The 24,835-nt window shown below is 32.8% G+C and overlaps 1 protein-coding gene across 1 annotated transcript in view; it reads left to right on the top strand.

The window, feature by feature from the left end:
• The window catches only part of LOC140446257 (uncharacterized), a 46,740-nt gene that overhangs the window by 7,297 nt on the left and 14,608 nt on the right, over window positions 1-24,835 (top strand). Inside the window, exons 2-4 of the mRNA XM_072538797.1 lie at window positions 6,282-6,689; window positions 13,391-13,578; window positions 20,489-20,708. Of these exons, the coding sequence (XP_072394898.1) occupies window positions 6,282-6,689; window positions 13,391-13,578; window positions 20,489-20,708 (816 nt within the window). The remainder of the gene's footprint in view (window positions 1-6,281; window positions 6,690-13,390; window positions 13,579-20,488; window positions 20,709-24,835) is intronic.

Below are 24,835 nucleotides of genomic sequence, written 5' to 3'. Positions count from 1 at the left end.
CAATAGATACATAGACGCTTTGAACGTGAAATAAAATCTTTTCTGTCTTTTTCATGTTATCAGATGCTTCGATCACAGGGTTATATTGTTTTGAAGCTATTTTCTTGTAGCATTTTCATATTATTTACAATTTTTATTCGGAGTAACTACAGTTTTAGTTAAAACAACATTTATTTTGACGTTTCAATTTCCACTTCTGAAATTGTAGTACACAAAATACTTTTTAAAAAAGAACAATTTTCGAAGTGGAAATCACAACGTCAAAAAAAAAACGTGTTAAAACTAAAATTGTAGTTAATTCATAATAAAAATAGTAAATTACACAGGGCTATAACCTTAATAAGTCATCCACTTAAATTATTTTTCGCATATTATTTCACATATACAGAAATCTAAGTAAAAATTCAGTTTGTTTTCAGAAACGGACTTGGAACGGGGGAAGCTTTATTTTATACAGAATATCCAGAATATAAGGAATGTATATAATACACAATTTGAAACAAAAAAGCCCTCTAACACTTTTTTCTAAACTTACCGTTTCCAAAAAAAAGTTGCATTGTTTTACATATACGTTAATTTTTATTTTCAGAAAAATAAAAAATATTCTGGCAACTTCATACGCAGTGAAATCGCTTCTGAATAAAAACTCGTTCTTGACTTAGGATGTTTAACAAAGTCCAACCCTTGTTTATTTACTATTCAAGGTTGTTGACATCTGAGGAAATGTAGGTAATATCTACAAAATAATTATTTCCTGCGTTAATAATGTGAAAAATTATTTGCAATGTTTTTCTGAATTGTATTTAAATATAGCATAATTTTAAACGAATTGTTAAAATGTCAACTTTAACGGTGTTGAATGCCGAGGGCTTTATGTGAATTACATAGTGTACAGTGGAAATTAAAAGCAACAGACAACGTTTAATAATTATAATTTATTTTTTTTACACTATGCTCGGAATATCAGTAATTTGTTTACTTGTGAAATAAAATTTAGATACTTGTACTTACTTGATAATAATTATTAAAATAAATGTTTAACACATTACGTGCCATGCTGTAATCGGGAAAATAGTCTCAGGAGCCAAAACACTTTTTTGTAATATTTGTATGTATTAACTAAAATGAAGATGTTTCTGACACTTTTTTGTTTTATTTTTGTAGTTTTTAGTCATGTTTTGTAGTATTTTTGTGTCTCTCATATATGAGCGATGTGGCCCAGTAGAACAAAATTCATGATATGTAAGTTGCTGGCCACGTCTCACAAATATGATCGACGCATGTTTTTTAAGATGTCCTGGTGAAGACATCGTAATAGATGAAACTTTAGTACCATTTAGGGAGCGCCTAATTTTTAGGCAATATATACCAAACAAGGCTCACAAGTATGGTATCAAATTATTTAAACTGTGTTCAATCGATGGTTACACATGGGCACTTGAACTATACTCAGTAAAATCAGCGACAGGGCAACGCGAAGTTGGACTAGCAACCAATGTGTATTTGAGATTGTGTGAGAAGCTTCTCTATCAAGGACGCACTCTATATATAGATAATTTTTACACGAGCTTCGAGTTAGCTAAAACAATGCTTGAAAAGCTAACACATGTTGTTGGAACCGTGAGAGCCAATAAGAAAATTATCCCAACAGATGTCCTTCAAGCCAAGATAAAAAGGGAGAGAGATGGTATCTCGCGAACACAAAAACGGAATGGTAGTCTTAAAATAGAAAGACACGCGGGACGTTAGGCTGCTCTCAACAAAGCAATCCCCAATTACGGTACCAGTTCACCCAAGGGTTGCTGAGAATAAACCCCCTATTGAGATCCAGAAATCCAACGACTCTCAAAATCCATCAGATACCATAGCTAATGCCTCCAGTACCACCAATTTTATGCATCAACAAGTAGTAGCGATTTGCCTTATTGCCAAATGGAATCTGAAAATTCCGATCCCCCGGACGCTTCCAACGACATACAGGAGGCAGTTCCAGTAAGAATAAATAAAAAGTCCCGAAAACCAGAAGAAAAACCAGTTGCGATTCTGGCGTACAATAAAGGCAAAGCTAGAATCGATTTGTCAGACCAGATGGCATCTTATGCCACTACGCTCCGAAAGGGTATCAAATGGTATAAAAAGTTAAAAATAGAATTGGTTCTGGGAGTATCAATGGTAAATGCATGGGTTCTGTATAAACGAGTCATAAAAAAGAAAATACAAATCCATGCTTTTCGTGACATCATAGCAGCAGAGCTATTTCACATCGCAAATCTGAAAAACGAGCAGTTGTCACAAAAGCCGCAGGAATATCACCATTTACTTATGAGAGTCGGGGAAAATGAAAAGAAAATCCATCGCAGGTGTTCGCTGTGCTATGCAAAGATTCAGAAGGAATCAGGACGTATAGTTGCAAAATCTAAAGCCAAACTAACATACAATTATTGCGACAAGTGCCCGGGACAGCCGCAAATGTGTGCATTATGTTTTAATAAAAAACATTAATTTTACAAGTTTTTACAATTTTTTTCCTTTGTATTAAAGCTATTGTTAAGTGTAGTTAGTTGATTTTTGTTTCTTTTTGTTAAGTTCTAAAAATACGTTTGTTTAGAATGAGTTTTGTGTTAATATTTCGTAAAATAAATATTTTTTAAACTTTTTGTTGTGTTAAATATATGTTTCCAATTTTGCTCAAACCAAGATACACACTACTTTGCCCAGAGGCCACGCTCACGATTCCCCATTAGAAAGACACGGTACTGGGTTTCATATTTGATATACATGGCTAACTATTGATTGATACGTGTTTCTCAAAAATGAGCGACGTGGCCCTCTGAGAAATGTTGGTGTCTCTCATATATGAGAGACGTGGCACGCAATGTGTTAAAGTGACTTCCACCTTGCATTGATACGATGCATCAAATTGTTAGTAATGCCATAGTTAACTAAATTGTGTCGAATAGTCTCTGCAACATTAAAAATTTGTTCCCGTAATTCAGCTCCTGTTTCGATTTCATCTCGGTTATCATAAACTAACGATTTCAGATGTCCCCAAAAATAAAAATCCAGTACATTGTATTCGAGACTTCGTGGTGGCCATAGAATGGGTCCATTCCTACCAATCCAACGGCGAGGATAAGTGATGTCGTGTTACGGCGTGTTGGCAAAGGCACGCCTTCAAGAGGTACTGGCAAAACATATTAAAAAAAAAAAATGATAGTAGACCTCTCCATTTAGTGTTCTTGGTAATTCATATGGTCGTATCACACGATTGTTAATTATTACAGCTCTTAACTTTATGCTAAATTTTCGTTGAAAATTTGTCCTACGTAGGTATTAAATAATGGTTTTCGTCACCCCATATATGGCAATTATAAAAATTATACACACCGTTTCTAGTGAAACATGCTTCATCCGCACATAACACTTTAGATGGATTCAGGTTCTCTGACGAGTGTATGGATGTAGAAGTTGCTTTCTAAAGGTTCTATGAACAACGTTTTTTGACATTCCAATATACATAAATTCCCCACATACATTTGGACAGCTAAATTAATGTTACACTGCGCTTCTTCATAAATAATCAACATATCATGGTACCCACAAATCAAAAACATTTTCGCGGTGACACTTAACACGATTGTTTCAAAATATTTATTTACTAAAGTTGTGACTGTCCAAGTTTAGATTTTCGTACTACACGTAGTTGACAGATTTCTCTGTGCATACCAAAATGTATTTTCGTTTTTTGGTCAAACGGTTGAATTTAGAAAAAAAATGTTATAAAACTTTTTTGCTCTAAATGGTGCCTTCTACCTACACCTTTAAGGAACGCACTATTTTCGGGGACACCCTGTATACAAGTTTTAATATCAAGAGCTGGGGATATAAGTTGTGATGTCTTCAAATGCTTTATTGTTTTCGAGAAGCATTAGATAAAGTACAACATCACAAATTAATTCAAATACTAAAGGAATCTGTTATCGACGACTTAATTAGGTGGACGATTTATGCCTAATTAGAAACTTCTAATTACAACAAAATCTTAAAAAAATTTCCAAGAAAGCGGGAACTTCGCCAAAGATGCATTTTATCACCGACATTATTCAATACATTTTCTGAAATGCTGTTTAGAGAATCAATCACCTCATTTAGGCAGAATATGTATGTTAAAGGATATTGGTCACTGAAACGAGAACATATACATACCTACTAATTTTTTATATAAATGTACAAAGTACTTCCCAATATTTTTTTTTTATTTTTTTATTTTTTAACTGTTTTATGCCTTTAGTTTTCAGCATTGTCCTCATTTTCAATTGCACTTTGTATTGTATTTCATTTTTTTCCAGACCTATTCTACATCTTTGCATTCCATTACACGGTTTTTTATAATTTTTTTACTAATCCTTCATTCATAATACCCCCTTGAATAGTAATATCTTCGTTAATCTAATTAATTTGTACTTACCTTCAAAGTATCAAGGCACTATCCTAATTTTTCTTACCCATAATGATGCTTATCTTGAAATAGTCCTTATCCAGAAATTCAAACGGAGGCTCTGTTTGCCTCCAGAACATTTTAGCTCAGGAGACACACATCGTTTCAGTATACTTTTTGTTATGTTAGAGAAAGTGTTTCCATTATTATTATGATCTGAAAAGATTTTTGGATATTTGATGCCCGGAGGTCTTTTATATCAACATTATGTCAAGCTCGATTTGGCGAACATACTACCAATGTAACCAATGTACAGTATTAGCCAACACATTGGCTCGATGACAGCCAATGCAGTTTTGTTTGACTGCCTTTTGTTCCCAAACTCATTTTTTTGTTATTTTTGCTGCGAATGCAACTTCTGCATTAGCTGTTAACAGCACAATTAGACTTTTTGTGATCCTTTCCAATGTTTGGATTTTTCAATATACATCACTAGCAATTTATAGTGTTGTCAGAGCATCTTACTAACACTTTGTAGTTTTTATATTCAAGTACAAATTTCACTTTGATTATTCTATAATTTTTTTCTAACAACTTCTATTTCAAATAGAAACAAACTTTCTTGTTTCTATTTGAAAGTATACAATCACCATTTCTAGTATTTCTTTTTCATAAGTACCAAAATTTGCATCGAATGCTTTATTTGATTTTAATTTACTCATTTTCTGTGCCTTTACCGACATGTTCTACGTAAGGATCTCCCCAGTTCATCTTTTTTCTTTGATATTTCTTTCTAACTCCTACCAGTAATGTGAAAATTAGCAATTCTTCGTGTTGGGTGCTTAACGGCTCGACGTTAAACATTTCTGAACTATCCTAATCTCTGCTATCTTATTTCTAGACTTCAACTTATATATTAATTCTTAATTTTATTCTTTTTTGTCACTCCACTCATTCGTCTCTGCATTCTCTTTTCCGCCCCATGCACTTGTTTTTTTTTTCTTTTTAACTGTCCATCAATTAATTTCCTGCATTTAGCTGGTCTTATAAGAGTTTGATAGACTTTTCCCTTCAGTTTCATTGGGATCTTTTTGTCACACAACACATCTTTCGCTTCTTTCCATTTTATCCATCGTAGCTTAATTTTACTAAAAGCATCTACATTCATTTCCCTAATACTCTGTAATACCAATCCTAGACAGTTAAAACTTTTACCATCCAAAGTTATCATTTTATTTGTAGTAACTTCATCTTTAAAGGAACATTTCAAATACCTTTTTCCTCAAGAGCTTGTCTCTACTGTCCCAATTTTTTGTTCTTAATCGCTTTCAATATTGTCTACTAAAACTATATCATCATCATACATTAAGTCCCAGAGAATAGTACTTTATAGTTTCCCTGTTACGTAATTCAATAATAATGAGAATAAATAAGGACTAAGCACCAAGCATATGACATTTATCAGTCTCCCCACTTCTGTCTTAATACTAGTTCTTATTCCCTCAAACATGTCTCTCAAAGTATTAACATATTAACCGGAAACTCCTATCTTATTAAGCGCCCAACACAGAACCTCTCAAGAAACTTTATCATATATTTTTTCAAGATCAATGAATACTATTTAAGCATTTTTCTATTTATTTCTGGATTTTTATATCAGCTGCCTTATAATGAAAATGGCATCTGTTGTTGATCAGACTTTCTGTTAAATTGATTATTTAATAAACTGAAATCGATGTTTGACATTTATTTGACCCTTATTTTATCATTTTCAGTTCGGATATATCTAATCTGATTAAAATTTTATTTTAGTTTACTTATAACAAATATTTGTTTTCTTCAGCAATGTATTTTGTACTGATTGGCGAATGCATCGTTTTAAAAACCAGATTCGACCAAATACTCAAAGAATACGTAACCGAAGAAATAGGGACTATAGGTCCAGGAGGAATGTTTGGTGAAGTGGCTTTACTTCACGGAACCGGAAGATTAACCACAATCCAAACCCACACAGATTGTGAGTTTCTGAAGGTGAAAAAGGCGGACTTCGAGTACGTGTTGAAAGAAACTGTCACGGCCCTGTGGGATCGGTTAAACAGCGTGTTAGATCGACTTACTTATTTTAAGAATTGGGACTATATCACCAAAAGGGAATGTTGTATAATTTGTAAAACTAGAAATTTTGAGCCTAATGAGACTATTTTGGGAGACGGCGTAGGACTTCAACAGCACGTATATTTTGTGATCGAAGGTAATATTTATATTCATATAATATTATTATGTTATAGATATTTTCTCATCTTTATAGAATAACAATTTCACTAAAAACGTTACAATCATAGTCGCACTAATTTGTGTAACCATTTTAATAATTTAAAATTTAAGAACTATATTGGCACTAAATGGCAACAATTGAAATAGAGCTCACAACATCCGAAGATTTACGAATCTGACAAGAAGTGCGACAAGGTTGCGTCTTATCACTACCATTATTTAATATGTATTTGGAATCTATATTAAAAAAAGCATTAGACGATGTTCAAGGTTGAATCAAGATTAACGGAACCAACACAGACAACATCAGGTATGCTGATGTCCTAATAGCACAAGAACTACAAAATATAATAAATGCGGTAGTTCGTCATAGCGAAATGTTCTGTTTACATCTAAATGTTTCCAAAACTAAAATTCTAGTATTTTCAAAGATACCAACAAATGGCGTCCCTTGTACGCCAAGGAGCAAATAATATAACAGGTAACTTCCATAAAACATTTGGGAGCAAATATCAACAGCCACTGTAACCCAAAAAAAGAAATCCTGTCAAGAATCGAACAAGCGAGGAAAACACTCATGAGCATGAAAACATTTTTTACAAGATCAGACCTTAGTCTAGAGCTCAGAATTCGAATAATCAGATGTTACGTTTTCTCTGTTTTGCTGTATGGCTGTGAAAGTTGGCCAATGGACTCTGAAAGGGAAAAAAGAATAGAAGACTTTAAAATGTGCATATACAGACGGATGCTGTGAATTCCATAGATACAAAAAGTTACCAACGGTGAGGTACTTCGGCGCATGAATAAAGAAAAAAATTACTCAGCATAATCAAAGAGAGAAAAATACAATACTTGGGTCATGTGTTGAGAGGTGAAAGATATGAATTACTCCAAATCATATTAGAAGGTAAAGTGCAAGGCAAAAGATCATTTGGAAGACGCCAGAACTCGTGGCTGAAAGACATGAGGAGATGGTTTGACCGCTCATTCACGGAAATATTTCATGCAGCAGTTTCCAAAGCTACAATTGCCATTTGGATCGCCAACCTTCGAAAGGAGACGGCGCAATAAGAAGAAGAAAATCTGATGAAACTTGAAACCTGATAACATATACTACCGCAAATCATCAAACGGCTCTGATAAAGAAAAACATCTTTGATGTTAGACTATGATGTAAATTGAACCTAGATGAAAGACCCAGAAGTTGGTATAATTTGGGATAACATAAAAATGAACTTTAACATGAAATTAATTTAAGTCAGGCAGAATAAAGAAAATGAATCATATAAACTAAAAGAAAATAGACAAAAATTGAACCAAATAAAAAGGAAACAGAGCACTAACTTGTCTTTTCTATGACGGACAAGAAAAACTCCTAAAACCAAAATAAATTCATAAACAAATAAGAGCAAACAGTCACACTTACCTAATATGTTCGTTTAAGAAACCTGTTAGCAATTATTTATATGTGCTCGAAGAGAAGCGAAGATTGTTAGAAAAATCAAAAATACTATGTTGTGTTATATACAAGCTATATTTATTATTAGCCGAAACATAGATTTAACTGGTCACATTAATGTACGTCTTACAAAATATATTAATTTCTCCCGATGACCTAGTCGGAAGAAATATTTGTATTACAGATAATCTTAACAAGAAAGACTATTTAACAAAAAATGAAAATTTAAAATTTACCTGGATCATATCATGATATACTTTTTTCGCTTTTTAAAATCCATAATCGGGAATCAAAATTGTAGGCAGTAAATTCTTAAGGCGAGACTGACTTAACGACCCACGATCCACGTGCCGTCTGACATAAGCGGTTTGCTATTGGGTCGCGGTTCGCGGTGCGTGGTTCGTAGGATCCGTCAGCGGTCGGTAAATATGCACAGATCAAAAACATTTGGTTCGCCAGTTCGTACAAGGTTCGTGTAGGTTTGTTATAATACGAACCTCTTACTAACAGGGTGAATTTATTCATCAGTCGTGTATTTGAAACAATACGTTATAAAGTCTTTTTTTAATAAAATTACATTAGAATGGCATGGGCCGCAGAAAAATCCTTAGAATTTATTGAAGCGTTGCAATTGGAAGAAGTAATATGGAATCCAAAACACGAGGGCCATAAGGACAGAAACATTGTGTACGAGGCATGGACAAGATTACAAAATACATTTGCAACACCAATGAAAGAACTAAAAAACAAAACAAGTGGGAGTGGATATGATGACATTTACACGCCGACTTGAACTTTCTATGAACCGATTGATAGATTTTTACATTCAATTTATGTTCCAGGGAGGACAATAAATTCAGCGGTAAGTTTTTATTTTATAATAATTTATTTCGAAAAATATAGTTAGTTTATTATGTATAAAATTCAAGGCTTTTCACTGATCTTCTTGCCACGGTACTTTTCTATCGTTGGACTGGAAATATTCTGAAAATGTATCCCTAACTTCTTTTGCGTTCAAAGATGTTTTTCGAGGATGCTTTTGTATGGGTAAAAAGGAGTTTATTTCACCTTGACCCCCACGCCATAATCCTGGAATAAGTCCTCCAGTTTCCTCAGAATAGAAAGAACCTGGTGGCGAACCTGGATAATTTACTTTTTCTCAGGTAATTATGAAGTAGGACGCAGGTCATAGTAATTAATGAGGCCTTTTCTGGTTCAAGCAGAATAGGTTTTCGGAAAACTCCAAATACCGACGACATAATGCCAAAGACATTTTCCACTATGCGTCTGGCTCTTAATAACCTGTAGTTGATTATTCTCTTAGCACTGCGCCTTACTTGAACACCTGGGTATGGCTTCCTAATATTAGGACTAAGAGCAAATGCATCATCGGCCACTATAACATATGGCATATATTCGCTTAAAGGCATTAGGGGTTTTGCAGGAGGTAAATGCATATATGGTTTGTGTTCAATTTCTTAAATAGGACTGTATTGCGAAAAACTCCACCATCACTAATTCGTCTCTGGCATCCTCTGTCCGCAAATGTGAATAAATTATTGGCATTTACAAGTGTAAATAGAACAATACTGGATGTTCCTTTGTAATTATAATACTCTGTTGCACTGTTTTTTTGTGCTTGTATTCATACATCTTTCCCATCCATTGCACCTACGCAATGCGGGAAATTCCACCTTTGTTCAAAATCTGCAGCTTATTCTGTTCATTGTTGTTCAGTTTCGGGAATTTAAAAAGAAATAATAAACCATCGTAAAAATAAACAAACTACTGATAAATTGTTACATATTATTTATTGTATCTTTTCAGGAGACTACAAATGAAGGCTCTGAAGACGAGACTGTTTTAGAACCTATTGAGAACGAAGATGCACTATCACATCCACCTTCTGCTTCTTTATATTTAAAATCAGGATGATATATAAGGTGGAGATTAAACACCGTCCACACCAGTTGTCATAAAAACGGCTAGAGGAAAAAAAAAGAAAAGTAACTCCAACAGAGCAAGTTCAACATCAAATGGATGAGGCCCTTAAAATTTTAAAGGCAAATGTTGATTGCAAGCCGGAAAAGGATAATTTACAATTATTCGTTAAACTCTTTCTCACCAAATTGAGGGTCATGGATGGTAACACTCAAGAATTAGCCATGCATGAGATAGATAACATGATGTTTCGATTGAGAAATTCAAACCTTCATAGGTCAATTCTACATCACATTCACATCAATCTTACCCTCCCCATACTTTCAGCAGATGTCGCCATATTCTCAACATTCTCTACCCTCTCCAATGTCTAAACCAACTACCTATGCTCAAAACTTTGGTATCTCTACACAATGGCAACTTCAAGCACATGCTATGATGGATCAGCCCAATCAACTTTAAACAATCAAACAAACGATTCATACAATGCCTGTTAAAACTAGGTTATTCGAACTAAATATTAATATTTTTCGTTTATAATTTACTGCTAAATGTTTATTTTTGCTTACGTTGTAATAAAACATAGATACATACCTTTATTTCATCCCTTAGTTCTTGATTTAAAGCTTTACATACTTCTTGAACACAATTTGCAACAGTTTGTCTGGAACATTTGAAGAGGAATCCCAAACTTCTATAACTATCACCTGAACCTAAAAATAAATGTAACGTAATCGCCTGTCTTTGATCGATTGGCACACTTATCCCCATATTCGTATCCTGTTTTTGAATGTAAGGTCCAACTTTTGTCAATAAAAATTCGAAGTCGGATACAGCCATTCTGCAGAAATTTTCAAAATATTTGGAAGGCTCTTTTAAAAACTCTGATAATATGTGGGACCCACTGTATCTGCAATATCACAAAAACTCAAATAAGTATAATATTTTTTTATAAAATACACAGTCTCAAACTATTATTGGCATAGCCTAAAAAATAAATTTACAATGAATGTATTTTGGGTTAGGCACACAATTTGAAAATCTTATTTTTTTAGTTACCTCTGCCGACCTCTCATATACGATGCCATCCACCACCTCTTCTTTTTGCGTTTTTTCATTGTATTTTGTAATATAATTCCCGCATAAATATTGCACAAGCTAGCAGATGCAATAACTTGTTGTCTAGCGTCCATGGCCGTTGTTGCAATAACGGTTAACTACAATAAATAATTTTATTTTAATGGGTAATAGTTAAACCTCCCTTAAACCGAGATCGTAGAAGAAATCCAGCAACTCAACTTCGATAGCAATACTTGTTTGCTATCGAAGTAAACATGACTCACATGAACACATTGTAAATATTTTACATTTTTTACACAGCAGTTTTTTTTCGAGAACGAAGACAGGGAGTCGTAAAATTTTATTACATCTTTCGGTGTGAGATAAAATTCTGAAAACTGTCTAATTATTTAATTAGATTATCGAAGTAGTAAACACGTATTTTATTATTAGCAAAATGGAAGGAGAGAACAGTCAAAGTAAACGATGCACAAATTTTTCGATATGAGAAAAAACTATTATATACAACGTGCATTGTGGACTCTGTGAAAGGAATAAAAGTATGTTGGTCAACGATGTAGTTACTCTGTGTAGAGATTTGACTAAAGAGTCGACAAGAGAGAGACTAAAACATTGAAACCAGAGATAGAAAACGCATTCAGATTGAAGATGACACCAAATATGCTATTCGGAGGACATTCAATACCCAAAATATCATGACGTGTTTTATTGCAAACATTGGGCAAATGAATATCAAATATACGGAAAGAAGGGGGAATGGTGTTCTTATAGAAAAAGATGAAATTATCTTTTGGCGGAGACATTACTTACAAAAATCCCAGAGTATCGTTGTGAATAGCGAAAAGTGTACTATTTAGATGAATCTTGGCTGAATCAAAATCATACTGTCTCAAAGGGGTGACAAGATTTTGAAATTAAAAGTCATCGACAAGCGTTCATTAAAGGGTTTTCAACAGGTTATAAAACACCAGTAGTTAAAGGACGGAGACTAATAACATATATGCAGCGATTAGAGTTTTTTGGACAATGGCTTGTAACTATTCAATATAAGAAAACCAACGATTACCATGAAGAAATGGATGCTCAAAGATTCGAAGGTTGGTTTTCAAAGATTCTTGTCCATTGTTATGTACAATGCGTCATAAAGTCGACGCCGACAACTGCCTGGCAAATTAGTGTCGGGCAAAAATAATCAACTGGCTCATTTAAAAAAATATACCATTCGATGACATGTTAAAAGTATAATTATTAAATCTCGCGAGGATACATATACCTGAATTCAAGTTATATGCTGTCGACGAAATGGCTCGCGAAAACAACATAATTGTACATCGTCTCCCTGCTTATCATTGTGAGCTGAACCTTATCGAGCTGATATATGCTCAAATAAAAAAAAACAACCGGAACGAGAAAACTTGAGTTTTAAAATGGAGGAGACAAAAAACTTGTTAAGTAAAACGCACTATAAAAGAAGAATATAGAATTTGGAATTTAGACACAAGAGTGGATATTTCGGTGGTACCATTAATCATCAATGTAAATAGTAGTGATCGCGATAGCTCTTCATCATCCGACGAGTTGTCTTCATACATCATACGATAATTCATATTGTAATCCACAAGGAAACTAAGTTCCTGTAGTTAGCTGTATACCATGTATCACAAAAAATTTATTTAAACACTTCTTTATAAAAGTCATAATAATAATAACCCTATCGGGCTACATCACAGAACGTTTTCGGAATTAATATTCCATCATCAGTGCTATCTGGATGTTGTACATGTTTGAAGCCACTAAATATATGGGTAAAAACTCTTTAAATGTTGTTTGATTAACTTTGAGCTAAATTTTTAATAATTAAAAATTATGATGTTTAAGTTACAAAAGGAATTGATTATATGGCAACGTAAGACTCCACTGGGGTTGCTAGTGCTTAGACGAAGTGTCTGTGAGGACTTGTTGCAATCAAACCAAATTTTACTGCATTGTCTACAGTGTTTACCACAGCAACAGACGAATCTGTTTTAATCAACAATCCCAGAATAAAAATTTGAAAATATTCTTCATTCCATTTGAATAAGCATGATCAGATGATGTTTTGTCATAGAGTTTTAAATAGCATAACATATACCAGCCTGTATTAGAATTATGAACATTAGAAGTAAATGAGCTAGCAAAACTAATAAAATTCTTTGTAGGAGCCTGTATGTTGGTGGAAAATATGAAGATCAGAGTATACGAAAAATGCGGAGTAAAGACATATCGTTTGGACACTATTTCAGAAGGTTCCTCTCAAGTGACTGAGGAAAATATATCAAGAATCATAGGCAAATACTACAGAGATGACGATGCCGTCACTCCTAAGATGTCCGCTGTCACTTGGAAGGTAAAGCAGTGACCTTTGGTGTTTCACACCGTTACTAAAAGTAATATTGTTCGTTTTTCATAACGAATTTTCCTACTAAATAATTTTCGAGTCCTTTCTCTCTTTATTCTTTCTATCTGATTTAATTATTTAATTTTTGTTTATTCAAAACTCAAAGTCTACTTTTCTTGCATGTTCATTCCAAGATATTTTTTTATTTATTCTGTCTCGTTTTGACTTTTTTATAAGTTTTTACTTAAAATTTTATTTCGGTTGGTAGTTTGTCTTTGTTTTTCTTATTTATTGTCTAATTTTCAGACCCGCAGGTTAATGTACTTCATTAATAGTATTGTATATTCATTTTCTAGTAATGATTTTGTTCCATAACATTCAGTTCAATTTCCTCATTCAGTTTCGTGTCTCTCTACTATTTATATTTTCCTGTTGTACCTCCTGTTTCGATATTATCAGTCCTAAATATTTAAATGTATGACTACGTTTTATGACCCAGTTGCTTGTGCATTGTTGTATATCTCCCTTGTTTTTGTAAAATATACTGCTTCTCTATTCATCTGGCATTTGTCACACTTCCTTAATTATATTAAATAAAGCTGTTAGCCAACTTGTTCCTTTTTCTTCTAAAGCTGTTCACACTTCCCCAGGATATCGTCTGGTTCACCTGCTTTAGCTTTCTTTATTTTTTAAACTTATTATTTTTGAGGTTTATCGAAATAGTGTCACCGTAAATCACTCGACAGAAATTCTATATACCGTGAGGGATATGTATAATGCAATATCGATCGCAATAGTGCTCGGGGAATCCCTGGAAATTATTTTTTTATCATCTGATACTGTACGTTATGCTAAATGTGTGAGATTTAGTTGCGCGCTAGAGAAAAGTCGCTATTCTGAACTATTCTTTTTTTTATTTGTTTTAAAATACAATCTGTTACATACAAACAAGTAACGCTAAGCATTTTTGTTGGACGAACCTAATATGTAAGCAAGAGTTTTAGTCCAATAACTATTAACTCCTCGTAAGTTTATTACTAATAACTAAAACTAAATCTAGACACCTGTTTTCTAAATGGTAAGTCAAGAGGAGTTCTAATGTTCAATCTATTTAGTTAAGTAATCTTTATCTTCCATCTCTTAGCCCATATTTCAATTAAACGTATGGTTTGTTATAATGTTTCAGCTGTTTTTATGGGATCTTGTTTTTTTTACCATAATTGTAGTGGCATCTGCGAATGTGGCTTCTTCTTCAGTTGGGAAATCAGCTGTAAAGATTGTGTAGGGAGTTGGTCCCAAGACACTACCTTGCAGACCCCTGCATTTATCTGTTAGACACACTTTCTTTGGATATTACATAAAATTCCCGTTTTGGTCGAGGTATGATTTTAGTATCGTGAATACCGGCTAAGATATTGCTATTTTTAGTTTAAATAGTAATCTTGGATGCCAGACCTTGTCAAATGCTTGTCTAACATTCAGGTAAATGGCATTGCAAAAGCTCTTCTCCTGGAAGGCTGATTGTATATATTCTAACACTCCATGCATATTCAGTTGTGCTGTGTTTTTGGCGAAAACCGAACTGATGATTAGGTTAGGTCTGCGACTTTGGACATAACTGGAAATAGGCTGATGGTCGATAAGATGTAATCTCATGTGAAGGTTTTCCTGGTTTTGGAATCGTAATGATTTCTGCTAACTTCCATTGTACAGAAAAGTAGCCTACTCTTAGTATCAAGTTTATAATTTGTATTAGACTTCCTGTCTAGATCTTGTAGTGCCTATCTGTTTTGGATGTTGGCGACCATCATGGCAATGGATTAGACGATAAAGCCACATTTCGAAAGCCCAAATTTTCTTGCAGGTAGCGTCTGTGAGAGTTCACGACTCAACTCCGTACAACAGTATACTAAAAACATCGAAGTAACCTGATTTTTATGGGTACTGATGAATCGTGGTATTTGAATAGCTTAGCCATTTTTTAAAATGCAGATCTTGCTTTCTCTGTCTTATATTTGATTTCTAGGAAATGGTCACACTGATTTTTCAATTTGCTGTTCCTTCTTAGATATCATCATACATTTTGTTTTCTTAATGTTCAATGAAAGTCCATATCTCTGACTCACTTCTGTGATTCTATTCATTAACTCCTGGAGGGCTTCATAACTGTCAGCGAATACCCACCGTGCCATCCGCGTATCTGATGTTATTGATACATTCTCCGTTAATTCTAATTTCGGCTTCAGCATTCTCTACTGCTTCTTGAAAGATTTTAAATTTGTTCTGATAGGTAAAATTTGGTTTTGTGGCCGCTTCAGCTTATTTGTGGCCTTCCATAATGAGTAATCATCTGCGTTACCTGTCAGATTCTATGTAATGTTGAAAATTGACGTTGCAATGTTGTTTTAGTAGTTCTTTTATTTGTCTATACATTCTATTCAATTTGGTTTTGTTTTGAGGTGAACGAGTTTGATGCCATGTTTTACCAAGTTTTCGTTCTTCTAATATTTTTGTTCTTATTATTGTTGGACAATTCTTATGGAACCGATTTCGTTCAAAGTTATGTTTTGTAGATTCTCATGCAACTTTGTGTATTTGTTTTGTTAATGTTTGTATTGCTATTTCTATTTCTTGTAGTTGTTTTAGTGCGATTTTTAGGTCCATTTTTTCTTGTAGGATTTCTTTGAAAATATTCCAGTCTGTTATTTGATTTGTTAGTCTTGGATATTTTTTTGATGAATTTGTCATTATTGCTACAATGATTCGTAAATAATGAAGTAATATATTAAATTTAATTGTTTTAAAAATAATGGTTTTTGACATTATCAAATAAATTTTTAATAAATAATATTGCGTATATTCATGAAATATTATAAGAGCACATACAAAAGTTATATTAAAAATAGTACAGTAGAATCCCTATTATCCGTGCGCAGATTATCCGGGCTGCGGATTATCCGTACTATGATTTTACACTACTCAAATTAAATTTTTGAGGTTTTATCGAAATAACGTCACGGTAAGTCACTCCACAGAAATTGTATACGCCGTGAAGAAGATGCATAATGCAATATCGATAGCAGTAGGGCTCGGGAAATCTCTGGAAATTATTCTCTTATTAGAAAAGAGTCGCTATTCTGCTATACTCTTAACACGTGTTCCAAAATGGCAATAACTAGTGTGTTAAACGCAAAGAAATATTTTAATGATGGAACAAATACTATAAATAGTTAAATAAGTAATTATAGTGATTTCAAACAGATGGGAAAAGTTAAATGTATCGCGTCATTATCACGAATCTATGAAATTGGCAAGCAAAGATTACGCCATATCAATAAATATCTGAAACTACAAAATTTCATATCTCAGTCTGACTCTTTTAAAAACATATCTGCAAGACAATCATTTAAAGCGTCGACTTTTCAGCAACTTAATGATGCACTTTTCAACCAAGTGATTTCTGTAGAAAACATCGGAAGGCGGAACAATCTCTGTGCAAATGTTTGCTATGTAACGACGATTTCGCACGAACACTTTAGAATCAATGAACCTTTCAAACTGATTCTTTCGAAAATGAGAGTCAAAACGAAGAACTTGATGGAACGGCATCAATCAAAACGAGTAACGAATTAGGAGGCTAAGGAAGCTAACAATATTCTACTAGACTATTTTGAGCAACGAGAACCTTTGAACAGTATCGATATTTTGAACTTGCGCATAATACGACAGATGATTAAAAAAAAATCCGAAACAGAGAACACAAACCAAAGTAACTGACTGTTTTTCGAAATCTGTTATTTTTTATGGTAAGTACCATTGATATCAAAAAGGGAACTAAATATTCGACCTTGACTTTTCAATATGCTTCGATTGATATATCACATGTACCATTTCGGTGACTTTAAAACAGTACTTTTCGTTAAAAATCTGGAACCGAAAGTCCAAATTCAAATTTATCACCTTTAATAGCATCTTTGCAATATACACTTATAATAATAGCGTTTATAATAATAGCGTTTATTGTCCAACAAAATCCATTTATAGGACAAAATACAGTACTAAAGTTAAATGAAATATTAATAATTCATAGGTACTAACTAAATAACGCATTTTTCGAGTATTTCACCTTAACATAAAGAAACTACTCAATCACCTAGGTAGATCTCAGCCATCCTAGTAAGCTGCTTTAAGCTGCAGTGAAATATATCGCAGTAAGCACTTAAGAAATTATAATAGTTGCACATGAGAAATAGAGGAGAATTTAACATAAGATTAGTTCTAGCTTGTGTATTTCTGAACGTAATCGAATTTCTCACTGGATAAGATGGAACGTTAAAATTTATTTGTCGAAGAATATCAGGGCAGTCAATGAGATTATGTAGTAGCTTGTACAGGAATATTAGGGAGGCATTAATTCGTCTAGATTCTAACGATACTACGTCCAAACCGCCACACAACTCACTATTGCTGATGCCCCTCTTGGGATATATGCCGTTAATTTTGAAAGACAAAAATTTTAAAAATTTACGCTGCACCTGCTTCATAATTTGGATATGTAAAAAGTTGACCAAATGACAGAGGCATATTCCAGTTTACAGCGTACAAAAGTGTAATAAAGCAATTTAATTGCCTTAGTATTAGTGAGATTTCGACTATTTCTAATTATGAATCCATAAGATTTAAGTGCTTCTTTAACCTTTAAATTAATATGTTCAACAAAGGTGAGTTTATAATCAAATGTTACTCCAAGGTCTTTAATTTTATTCAAACGTTCAAGTTCATTGCCGTCGATGGTATATATTAGACTGTTTTCTAGTATAACTAACTACTTTGCACTTATTTGCATTAAGATTCAAATGATTTGCATTACACCATTCATGTACACGATTCAGTTCACTCTGAACATAACATGGTGCAGAAATTGATTCACACAGACCGTTAATAAATAACAAGAACAATAATGGACCTAGATTAGAACCTTGTAGAACCCCTGAAGAAACTAGGTACTTTTCCGATTTGTAACCATTATAAGCAACAAACTGCGTTCTATTTGACAAGTAAGACCTCATAAAAGTCACGGCATCCTCAGAAAGACCAACGAGACACAAATTATGAATAAAAGGTACCATTTTCGATAGAAAAATTAATATAAAATTTTCTATTCAAATGACCCCAATCTCACGATCAAACATGTATTATGTCATATTCTATATTACATTTAAAAACGAAATTGTTTGGAAAAAACGGTTATTAATAAATTTTTTGTTAGTCATAAAATCGACCACTTTCACCTGTCAGACAGGAAAATATCCAGAAAAAATTAGCTGATTATCTATAAATTTTGTCACAGTCGTTTGTCTGACATGTTCGTGTTGTCACACGCGTTGAATTACATATATTTATCATTAGACAATTTTATTTTCGTATTTTTCTTATAATTTTTAAGCTATTCAAAAGAATAGCAGTATCTATAAATTTTTGGCATGTTGTAAAATCGATATGTTTCGGGAAAGTTTCGGAAAAGAAAAAAAAGTGAAACAGTAGTAAAACTGTCAAATTCACACCAAATAATAATAATAAAATATAAATAAATATTATTTGATAGTACATTTAATTATTATATAAAATAAATAATATGTTTAAAATTAATAATTATTGTATTTATATGAAATTATTTTAAAACTAGAATTATTATAACCATTTAAACAGATGATACAATGTTGTTATTAATCCGATGGCATTTATTAAATTTTGACTATCGTTAGGTGCGTATCGAATCTTTTAGGGACATATATTCTTTTAAGATTTTACTTCCCATTTAATGTCTATATTTTGTTAGTTATTTTTCATGCACTTTTTAATTAAAACCTGCTTAGATTAAATATATGATGACTAGAAACGAATTGATTGAGAGTAGTGAATCGATGACAAGAACCGCTATTCTATGACGCTACCCGTGACGACGTCATCATGTGGCGCTAGTTCCGTGACGCTCGCCTCAGCATTTTAATGTAGAGAAAAAAAAAAGTAATATAACGCTAGTATAGAAGCTTCGAACAAAGAGTCGTACTCGGCCTAATGAAGCGATACTCAAAGTTTGAAGAGAATATCTATCATCATTTTTGATGACGAGCACTCTAAATAAAAGTACTTTTTCCATCGCTCTTTGACACCTTTTTCGAAAACTATGTGTTTTGTATTGAGTGGAAAATTCACTATTTTAAATACAAGATTTAACCAAATTCTCAAAGAATACGTAACCGAATAAATAGGGAATAAAATTTAAACGAGTAATTTTCGGTGAAGTGTCTTACTGAACAGGACTGGAAGATTAACCACAATCAAAACCCATAGCTATTGCAAGTTATTACAGATTAAAAAGGTGAACTTCGACTACGTGTTGAAAGAAACTGTCAAGATCCTGTGGGATAGGTTAAACAGCATGTTGGATCGACTTGCTTATTTTAAAGAGATGCGGAGAAACAACTACAAGATTATAGAAGAACTAGAATACATCAGTCATGTCGAAAAGACGCTCATGGCGAAAACAACTCTAAATTTATAAATTGAGGATACCTGACCTCACATGAGTGTTTTATACTGCTACAGTCAAGATAAGAAAAAAAAATGACTCGAATTTAGTCTTACCTAGTACAGAGCGCTTGTCAATCTTGAAAGTATACCGTGATTCTGTGCAGCCAGTCACTGTGGGATAGATCAAACTTTATTTTTTTTAATTGATTTATATTTGTTTACAGAATATTGTTACTAGTTATACACGACCAAGATTTCTACTTATCAATCGCCTATCTCTCATTGCTTCTGTTAAGTTTAACTTAAAATAGCATCACAAAATATAGTGGAATAATTTTTTTTCACTATCAGATACGTGAAGCACTATCAATATTATTTTTTTAAGCTTTCCTCTGCGTCTGCCGATGTCACTCCCAAAAGTTCAACTGGATTAGACTTTCGTAAGTCATCTTCGCTGAAAGCTGCGCTAAAGAGTAGGTCTAGTAGCAGTCGACCTAGTGGTGCTAGTATAAACCGTACAGTTATATCTAAGGATAGTATTAAAACATTTGAAGAAATTCTAGAGACAGAATATGATCTAAGTGTATTTTCGGGATCTGTAAAAGGTTTGTATTTTTGTTTGTAATTATTAACTTTAATTGTAAAGCATTTTTATTTTGTTTCTGCCTCTTTTATATATACGGGTCTTGTTTCTGCGTTAGCGAGTTCGTTACTTCGTATAGTGTCGTTAAGATATTTCACTGTTCGGGTTGCTACTTAAAGGCCCGTTTTCACACTACGTCTTATTGTACGTTTTGTGGGTCATATAAAACGTACGACAAAATGTACGTTTTGTCCAGTATATACACACTATGGAGGAAACACGGCTGCTTTCTTTTATTTTTTCAACTATAAAGATACTACGACTGAGGAAAAAGGGGATGAAGAGGGAAAAGACAAGATGGTCAAGAGAGTAGGCTTCTAAAAAGAAGCCAGTATTTCCACGTCTCGTTACTAAAAGAGGCGAACCAGATGACTGGCGCAATTATTTGCGAATGGACACCTCAGCCTATTGTCAATTGCTAGAGTTGGTAACACCATACATATTGAAATAAGACAACTCATAAGAAAAGCCATTACACCCCATGAAAGACTCACAGCAACTCTCAGATATCTTACAACAGGACGCAGCGTCAAGGACTTGGAGTTCACAATCATAATATCCAAACCAGCGTTAAGCCAAATAATTCCTGAAACCTGTAATGCAATCTACTTGGTTTTAAAACTTAACTACTTAAAAACTTTTATACAATCCAATAAATTCCCCGAGAAAATCGTGAGTGCATTGCCGCAAATCTGACATTATTAGGCTTTTTTGGGAAAAATGTCTATAATGACACTTATATTTAAAATTTCCAGAACGTCAACCTTAGAGTTCAAATTTTCCTAACACAGCTAATAATACGAAACCCATACGAAATTGCTCGATCTTTCATAGGCGTCAACATGGTGTAATAATCAAAAAACTGTAATCGTCATTATATTGGAAATTTTAGAATTATATTGAGTAAATAACCAAAAACATTTGTTATTATTAATAATACAAATTTTAATGAAATAACTCTTTAAGTCTAATATTCCACAAAATAATAATTTTAATTAAATAGACTAGACAATTGTACGCAACTGATATGGAAATACTTCAAATGTTATTGACAGTTCAGCGTGTGGCAAAAGTGTACAAAATATTGCCGCTTTTTTAGAGTAAGAATTTTGTTTATGTTTTGATTTCTCACACAATTTGATCATAGTATAATATATATTAATAAATTGTATTTACAAATATATATTAAATTTAGATTAATAACTACCTTTAAAAACTAATTATTGTTGTGTATTGTGATTGTGCTATGCCAAAACAAATAAATAGTCTGTATACAGCTGATAAGCTTTCATATAAGATAGATTATTTGAACAAGAAATAATGCCGGGACGTTTTTACTATTAAAGCCCTAAAAGAGGTAAGTTTAAAATTTAGAATATATAATTTTGTATTAAAATTTTTTCTTATGTATTTTAGTGTGTTGCAGTAGTCTTAAAACTAAGTGTATTTACTGTTAATATAATAGTTTGACAAATAGTTGACATTTTAAAAATTCCTCACTTACTAACTATTCTGATGTTTTGGCAACGCTGTGGGCTTCTGACGTCGTAAATCTTGAATGACGTGCAAGCATTTTTATATGAAAAATACTATATATTAGTAAACAAACACGAACGTGACTAATAACGTCACCCAAAGCGCGCGCTAAATAACAATAATTAATAGCTAAAATTTATTCAAAGTTTTTAAGTCTATATTTTTTTCTACATTATAAAGATCTAAATTATTAATAAAAAAATTTAAAAAATCATGTATATTCCTAATTGTACCTATCGTTGTCCTTATAATATTTGCCTGAAATATGCAGTCGTCTTACTTCTGACATAATCAAAAGGTTCCATATCTTGGAAGCCCGCTATTCTGGATATTTCCTCATTTCGGATTCTGTGTTCAAATTTTAAAAAACTTTAAGGTGGTTAATGGATCTGGCCTTAAATTTCCATGCTTTCCATTCTGTATAAGAGAAAAGGCCAAAATAACAATTTAGTATCTTTTAACTCAGGTTGAAATCCAACTTGTGGTCAGTCAGAAAACGGAGTTGCTGAAAGGCATTTCTGGCTAGTTCTACTTTGCTCTTTATTTCAGTCTCAGGGTTTTAACTATCATTTAGCAAACAACTTAAGTATTTAAACTGCCTCACGCTCGATTTTTTCTCCAGCTACATATATCTTTCTTCTTCTCATTGCGCCGTCTTCTTTCGAAGGTTGGCGATCCAAATGGCAAATGGCAATTGTAGTTTTACATATATCTTTGCATTTGGGTAATTGTTGCATTTCCAACTATAATCATTGTTATTGTCTTCTTGATAATTATTTTCAAACCAAATCTTCAGTTGTAAGAGTTAGATCATTTAAAAGACATTAAAGATCTTCGATGTTATGCCCCACTATCGCTGTATCATCGGCATACCTAATGATGTTAATAAATATATCATTTCCTTTTATGTCTTATCCCTGCCTTATTAAAGGCAGCCACTTCTTCTACGAATGCTTTTTCTACGTATAAGTTAAACAAGATTGAAGAAAGTATACAACTTTGAATTACTTCCTTTTTATTGAGAAATCTTCCATTTCATTAAAATTTTAAAGACATACTGTTGCTGTCTGGTTCCAATATCGTTAAACAGCTTCACAATAACGTCTAGATTTTCATTAGTAAGTTTATTGTTTCTGGATACATAATAATATCATCTAGTCCTGGGACTTTGTTACTTTTTAACAGTTTGATAGCTTGTAAAACCTTTTTGTTCAAAAACAAAAAGCTCATTTAAATGTTCTTCCAATTGTGAAGCCGTTTGTTGTCTGTGACCATTGAACAAATTAGCTGTGTACATTTTTTAGGTATTAAGTATATCGCGAGGGTCCATTATTAGTTCATCTTGGTCATTATGTATATATTATGTTTTTTGTTGAAGATCCCAGCAAATTCCTTAATTTTCTTGTGGAGATTAAAGTTTTCGCCAAGTTGAAGCATCGATTCGGTGCAAAGTGTAGTCATCCAGATCTCATCGCCGTTATAATTTTTTTTTGCGTATTTCCTTAGTAGTGATTAGTTCCGTTTCTTTTATAACCCTGTGCAGTGTATCTTTATTTGCTTTGTGACTATATCAGTCCTTATTTAGTGCACATTGCATTTCGAAACATGATCTCTGTCTTATTAATGCATTCTTCACTTTTCATAAATTTTGTGCTGTATGACTTTAAACAGTACTTTTAAAGTGTTACTGATAAAGTAGTAGCCAGAGTAGCCAGAGTCTCTGTTTAGTAGCCAGAGTTGTAGATCTACTCAGTTCACCCCACAACCAATGCAGGCATAAAAATATGGAAGAAAGTAATTTATTGACAGTAGGCACAGACAGATCAAAAATAGATACACTTTTCATTACAGGGAAATCATTGAAAATGTAGGATTACAGAACTAACCGTTTTATTGTATTTATAGATCTTAAGAAAGCATATGATAGTGTTCCTCGGGAGGAGCTGTAGTGAGGGCTAAATAAGAAAATATTCCACAATAAGATGTTAATATTGTAAGATGGTTCTGCAATGATTTTCTGGCGGCATTTTTATGTTATTGCTATTTTTAAAGAAAATATTCACAATTTTAAGGAAATTAATATTGCTACTACTATTGCAGACTTGTTACTGTTTATTAACTCATTAGCTATTCGTTGTTTCCCCAGAGTATTTCTGATTTTTTCAGTTTTATTGGGGCCTTTTAGTTCGTATTCTGCTAATTGTATTACTTCGTCTAATGTTATTTATGTTTATTTACGTATTAATGTTTTGATATTAACGTTGTTCTTTGGACAATTTTTTTTTTGTTTTTTTATTTCTCGTTTTTCCTTCTGTCCATTTTTCCTTTTTTTATTTATTACTGATGCGTGTGTCGTATTACGGATGCTCTTATACTTTTCGTATATTTCCGATGTTTTTTTGATATATGTCCCATATAAGAACTATTTTTTTCTTTAAACTCTATTTATTCAGATAACCAGAGTCACTTGTCTATGATTTTTGTTTTTTCCCAACTAATGTCTATATCTTCCTTCTGTGTATTTTTTGTTATCCTATTATTTCTTCTAATGTA

The sequence above is a fragment of the Diabrotica undecimpunctata genome, chromosome 7 (assembly GCF_040954645.1).
Source record: "Diabrotica undecimpunctata isolate CICGRU chromosome 7, icDiaUnde3, whole genome shotgun sequence".
Lineage (NCBI taxonomy): Eukaryota > Metazoa > Arthropoda > Insecta > Coleoptera > Chrysomelidae > Diabrotica > Diabrotica undecimpunctata.
The sequence above is the reverse complement of the archived record's forward strand: the minus strand, read 5'-3'. Positions and strand labels throughout refer to the sequence as shown.